General features: G+C 38.5%; 1 protein-coding gene across 1 annotated transcript in view; it reads left to right on the top strand.

Moving 5' to 3' along the window:
* The first annotated feature begins 837 nt into the window (after positions 1-837).
* LOC138714680 (uncharacterized) overlaps positions 838-7,050 on the top strand; it is a 54,948-nt gene continuing 48,735 nt past the window's right edge. Inside the window, exons 1-2 of the mRNA XM_069846742.1 lie at positions 838-976; positions 6,679-6,969. Of these exons, the coding sequence (XP_069702843.1) occupies positions 907-976; positions 6,679-6,969 (361 nt within the window). The 5' untranslated portion in view covers positions 838-906. The remainder of the gene's footprint in view (positions 977-6,678; positions 6,970-7,050) is intronic.

Raw genomic sequence — 7,050 nt, 5'->3', positions numbered from 1 at the left:
TAAAGGTGATAGTGCATCTCCCTGCTTTAGCCCGCAGTGAATTGGAAAAGCATCAGATAGTAACTGGCCTATACGGACTCTGCTGTAAGTTTCACTAAGACACATTTTAATTAATCGAACTAGTTTCTTGGGGATACCAAATTCAATAAGAATATTATATAAAACTTCTCTCTTAACCGAGTCATACGCCTTTTTTTTTTAATCTATGAATAACTGATGTACTGTACCCTTATACTCCCATTTTTCTCCAATATCTGTCGAATACAAAAAATCTGATCAATAGTCGATCTATTACGCCTAAAACTACATTGATGATCCCCAATAATTTCATCTACATATGGAGTTAATCTTCTCAAAAGAATATTGGACAAAATTTTGTACGACGTCAACAAAAGTGATATTCCTCGAAAGTTACTACAGTTAGTCTTGTCCCCCTTCTTAAAAATAGGTACGATTATGGACTCCTTCCATTGTTCTGGTATAATTTCCTTTTCCCAAATTGCAAGTACAAGTTTATAAATTTCGCTAGATAATACGCTTCCAGCCTCTTGTATTAATTCTGCTGGAATTTGATCAATACCTGGAGACTTGTACTTCAAAATTACAGAGTAGTAGCACTTTCGTTGACAAAACAAAATTGAAGCAATTTTATCATACACGCCCGCTTAATGGCTGCACTGTAGGTCTAGCTCTTTTAAGCTAACATATCTGATTCGTCTTAATCTTTCTAAAATCTAGAACTTAGTGCCTGTCAGCTAAACCCGAACAGAAGAGTAATTACTTGACGTAAACAGGTTCGTCAACGGACGCAGATAGCCAGATAAGATACTTCTAGGAATCGCGACGTGACACCATCACGTTATAAAAGCTCGCGCAGTCGGTGGCGGCTCCATTGGATACTTCGCCATGACTCTCGAGTGCTCCGTCAGCCGCTTGCTCTTCGCAGCGATATTTGCAGCCGTCAGTTTCCAGTATGGTAGGTGCAACACATTTCAAGTGGAGTCTGTGAAATAGTGCACACACGGAACAGTGACGCTGTGAGATTTGTGGTGGATTAAACGGTTTTCTCCTTCCGCTTTGTGTGCCATTTGCAGTCCACTATCAATAGGCCTACCACCAGAACTACAGGGACATCATTTTATTTTTACTTCAATTTTCATTTACCTGAGTTTTTGTATGTACTTCACTCCCATCCCTTCTACTAATGAACTTCCAACTGTCCTCCACACAGAACCAAGGTCGCATATAGTACTGAGTTAGTGAGTATAGTACGTTTCAGAAATATGTTCGCATTTTCCAGTGACGAAAGAGCTTTCAATATTGAATCATATTTTCGCACAGGTACTGTCGTCCGTTTGCCTACGTCGCATCCCGATTTCCCCCACCTATTTTTACTCGCCCCGCTGTAAAGCTTGTGGCTGGGCTGTCTTGGCTCTTTTCCCGAAAACATTAATTTCTGTTGTAATATTATACAGCTGTTTAATATAACTTAAATAAAAGGGTCTCGTTAAGTAATTAACTGTCACGTGATTTCCTCCCTTTCTACAATCCTGCGGCATAACCACTTGGACGGACAGTAGATAGCATGTCTGAGTAATTTTATATTTTCGGGTCGGGCAGATGTGAAGATTGAATGTACAGTACTTAGGGTAGGTACAGAATTATTTCAACATGAGTTACTAGTACGAAGGACGAAACTGGTAATTGGAATTCGATGCAATAGTCTATAGTGCGATAATATGCACAAAAAAACTGAAGCCTGTATCGAAACGAACGGCCACCATTTAAAAAAAATGTGTTTAAATATCCATATTATGATTATTTTTTAATTTGACTTCATTCTCTATATTGTACGCTAATGTGCTGTAGACAGTATAATATACACTACATAATGAATACGTCCGTATGGGTAACTCAGTTCGTGAGTAAAAACACTTATTGTTAATACTGTACTGTATTTTGATTAAACAAAAACCTAATGAAAATTATCAAACTCAAACTTGCGACATTGTGTAGTTTACGTAAATGGATGAACTACTTTTCTTCCCTCCTATACCTAGTAAAGTGATTTGTTTGTATTTTACGTCACTATCATCGAACTCCGTTCGTGGAAGGGGTAGCGAACGGTATTTTCTGTTTTCAACCGTTAATCCAAAGGTATAGCCAGGTTAATATTAGAAATATTAGCAAAAATAAAATGAAGTGCCTGTACTATCACCTCTTATCAACAACATCATCATTGTCATCAATCTCTTTTTCGATAATTATGCGACATCGGTTCCTGATTTAAAAATTCATCAATTCAGAGTTCTCTCGGACTTTCAACATCGGTAGGGTTAGTTGCAAGTTCACGATAAGCCATACATTCATCGAAATCAATATTTCACGGCGATTTGGTGTAGAAATACTACGACAAGTTCCTCTCAAATTTTATCACATGCGACTCAATTGTATGAATGGTTATAATGTTTTCTTTATGTGATATTTATTATTATTATTATTATTATTATTATTATTATTATTATTATTATTATTATTATCAGGCCTATTAACATGCCATCGTTTATAATTCTAACTTCCACGTAATTATCTGAATCATATCGAGAATATCATATCAGAAGGGCGTATCAATAAAAGCAGCGTTATTGAAATACCTTAATGAAAGCTATTTATGTCTGAAAACAAACGTTTAAGAATTAAAATGGGCATGAGGAAGAAACAAAGACAGTACACTGTTATGTAGACAATGATAAGAAAAAATATTGTGAATTTTATTTACTACTCAACAACAATGTAATTTAATGTCACAACAATAACTCTTCACTATCTACAATTTAACTTCACTCCCGTCAACAATGGGATTTGCTCTCCGCACAGCAACACAGTATTCGTTAGTGCACTCCACAGACGACAATGACAATTTACTTGGACTGTTAACAAGAATGAACTGTTAATATTAACTAATATTCACAAAGCACTATTTACACATCAGAACTGTCAGTTCTCAGTTCACAGTTCTTCTAGCTCAGTCACTCGAGTTCACAGTATCTCGACCCACAGACCTTCAGAGACAGTCCACTATACTCGAACTCAGGTCCCTCCAACTGCGGTCCACTGCACTCGAACTCAGGCCTTCGGATGCTGACACAGTTGCGGACGCACACTCGAGTCGAACTCTGGCTTACTCACTGACTGACTAATCAACTGAAACTGCTCAAGTTCGCTCGCGTTTCTTCTTTTATAGCTAAACTATCGTTGCGAGAAAGTACGAGTTCTGGATAGTTCTCGATATTTCGACGCGTGTGTCCATTCTCGAATCATCTCGCACGCTGCTGCTCCCCTCTTTCACCACGAGTGGCCATGCCCCAGGAGGCAGATGCGCGCGCAACCCGCCCAGAGACGGCCGACTTAGCCTCTCCTTCGTCGCGTTGACGTAATACACCCCCTCTGCCCTTCAGCATGCAGATGCTCACCGTACCAGCGTTTCGTCTGCCGCGCGCCCTGTCGGACGCGTGTTCAAACCCCGTTGCAGCTGTCACAATATTTTATATTTAAATATCCCAAATGTAAAGCTGCAGTTTTGTTGATACGCACTTCTGGCACGATACCATCGATATCGTACATCAAATCGAGAAACGAGCATAAGATTTTAAGGGAAACAGACGTAAAATAAAATGAAATTACTAAAATTCTCTTTTCTATTTACTTACAAATGGCTTTTAAGGAAACCGCAGGTTCATTGCCGCCCTCAAATAAGCTCGCTATCGGTCCCTATCCTGTGCAAGATTAATCCAGTATCTATTATCACATCCCACCTCCCTGAAATCCATTTTAATATTATCCTCGCTTTACGTCTCGGCCTCCCTGAAGGTCTTTGCTGTGGTCGTGCCAGAGAATCAGTCCCATTCCGAGGCTTATTGTATGGATTCGTAACAATGTTTTTTTTTTTTTTTTTTTTTTTTTACGGTGATGGGTTGTTAGCCCTTCGCCCAACCTCCCAAGCTAGAGGACTATCCCTTATCGGCTGTCCACGACTGCTTATTCAATATATTCGTAGCTATCTTCCATATCTGGAGTCCGTCTTCTCTATCCGCAACCTGAGGACGCGCCATGCCGTGGTGATAGGGACCCACAATAACTATTATGTACTGTGCTCCAACCACGAGAAAGTCTCCGCCAGATGAGACGAAGGAGGGTAATGCTGTGAATGAATGTTGATGTCATAAGATGTCATAAGGTCACACACGTGGGTACTCTTATCTCTATTGGCTAGCTCTCACAGCACAAACCATAACATTGATACAGACATATTGACACTATCCTAGTTACAAAATTAGATCACAGTTAATCTCCTGGTCTTTTAATCTCTTCATACAGGAAATAACATATGCAGGAGAGCGCATGGTTTTTAAACTGGCGTTATAACGGTAATATTATTTATCTACTTCGTTCCAATAGATGAGACAATAGTAAGCACATTCCTTTCACGGTTGATCTCCTGGTTGGAGAACAGTACATTTTCTACATATTATATAAGTCTGATGCGCGAAGGAAAAAGGAACCTCTTGTCTCCGAAACTAAATTATACAGGTGAGCTCAAAAACTGAGTTCATGTCAAAAATATTTATTTTCTGCTGTTGTTGTTTTTTTTTTTTTTTTCCATGTTATAAATATTTATTTCCTTATTTTTGTTGATCTCTTTTCATTGGTATAGTTTCTAAAAATTAAATGTTCTGTTATTTGCATATTTAAACATTAGATGGCAGAAACGTCTTATAGTTCAGTCACAGTTGCTAAACGGAATCTCATGTCATAATGAACACTTTACATTGAAGGGACAAGCCTTCCCATTTTGTGGTTTGAGGATCGTTTTTGTGTTAAAATGTTTATATTTTTATTCTCTAAAACAGAGATGTCGGTGCTCTCAAGAACCCGAACAAGATTTTCTTAAGAGCGATGATTGTACTTTATCTTGCTAGGAGAAAAATTCAACTTATCGCCTAGGCCTATATCACCCTCTCCCCTTAACGGATACTAATTGATTAATAATTGATTAATCTAGTACGAATCGTAATTAAATGCTTATCTTCTCACTTCCTAAGCACAAGAGCAACTGATGAAGTCTGCTTATTTTGTAATGAACAATATCACTATTGTCTCACATAGGCCTATTGTAAGCATTCCTATCAGTAACATACTTTTCCCAGGAGCTTCATCTCATGCTTTTCATCTCGTACTTACTTACTTACTAACAAATGGCTTTTAAGGAACCCGAAGGTTCATTGCCGCCCTCACATAAGCCCGCCATCGGTCCCTGTCCTGTGCAAGATTAATCCAGTCTCTATCATCATATCCCACCTCTATCATCATATCCTCCCATCTACGTCTCGGCTTCCCCAAAGGTCTTTTTCCCTCTGTCTCCCAACTAACACCCTATACCCATAATAATAATAATAATAATAATAATAATAATAATAATAATAATCATACCTAAATTAAATTAAATTATTAAACTCGATCACAATTATAACTTCAATTTGACTGCGCCCGTAAGAAATCGTTTAGCCTTTTCTTGAAAGTGGTTATTGTCTGGCAGCCCCTAATCTTCTGAGGTAGAGAATTCCATTCACGGGGAACTGAGGCAGTAAAAGAGGATGAATATGGAGAGTAGCTGCGAATATATTGAATAAGCAGTTGCTTACAGATGATAAGAGGCGGTCCTTCAGTTTGGGGGTTGGACGAAGGACTAACAACCCATCACCGTAAAAAAAATCTTGTTACGAGACCCCAACATTAGCCTCGGAATGGGACTGATTCTTTGGCGTGACCAAGCAAAGCAATAATGTTATGAAATTTGGTACTTGTAATGCCATGAGTCTTTATAGAATAGGAGGGGTAACATTAGTAGTAAAAAAATTACTTACGTATAGAATAGACTTTGTGGGAGTACAGGAGGTTAGGTTAGGTTAGGTTAGGTTAGGTTAGGTTAGGTTAGGTTAGGTTAGGTTAGGTTAGGTTAGGTTAGGTTAGGTTAGGTGGGAAAGGCACGACGAAGTTGACAAGGAGTTAGATATTAATAACCATAATCAGGAACACTAAATTCAGACGTTTGAGATGGGCAGAGGATGTAGCACATATATGGGTGAATCCAGAAATGCGTATAGAGTGTTAGTTGGAAGACCGCAGGGAACAGGACTTTCGGCGAGGCCGAGATGTAGATGGGAGGATAATATTAAAATGAATTTGAGAGAGGTAGAATATGATGTTAGGGACTGGATTAATCTTGCTCAGGACAGGGACCGATTGCGGGCTTATGTGAGGGCGCCAATGACCCTCCGGGCTCTTTAAAAGCCATTTGTAAGTTATTAATGGGTTATCATATCAGATTAGTAACACATTATAAACGCGTGCACTGCATAGGCCTATGCTTAAGTAGACCAACTTTTATTCTGCTGGCATTTTTGTAACTACATTTGAATTTATTGGTCTCTCGCTAGTTAATCTTGAATGTTGAATGTATGTTAAATTTTAAAAAAATCAAATTAATAAATATAAGGATGTGAAAGCTATAATGATTATGTGATCTATTCTACTGAATACGATAGATGAAATGAAACGTCCTAGTACTTTGATTTGTCTCCATGCAAGAAGTCTAACACAGCGCCTTTATTGTTTCAGTCTATGGCGTCAACGTCATCTTGTCTGCACAGAGTTGTACCTTCCTAGGTGCCCCGGATCTCGAAGACACTTTAACCAATTGCTCTCTGACGATATCCAATGGAACAACATACTTCTTTGAAGCGAGCTCTGGGTCACAGCAAACAGACAATGTAGAATTCGTAAAGAAAGATAACTTTTGCGAGATACGGATGACAGATTGCAACACGGAAGAAAGCCTTGGACTCTATAAACTTACCTCCGAGTTCCCAAAGCATAAGGATACCCTGGATTATGTTGTTGCTGGGCAAAGTAAGTATCCTTTTATAAAAAGAATAAATTATTTAAGGAGTTACATTTTATTTTTACATTACTCGTGAAATATATAGGATG

This window comes from Periplaneta americana, chromosome 15 (assembly GCF_040183065.1).
Source record: "Periplaneta americana isolate PAMFEO1 chromosome 15, P.americana_PAMFEO1_priV1, whole genome shotgun sequence".
Lineage (NCBI taxonomy): Eukaryota > Metazoa > Arthropoda > Insecta > Blattodea > Blattidae > Periplaneta > Periplaneta americana.
This window is presented reverse-complemented; position numbering and strand designations above follow the sequence as displayed.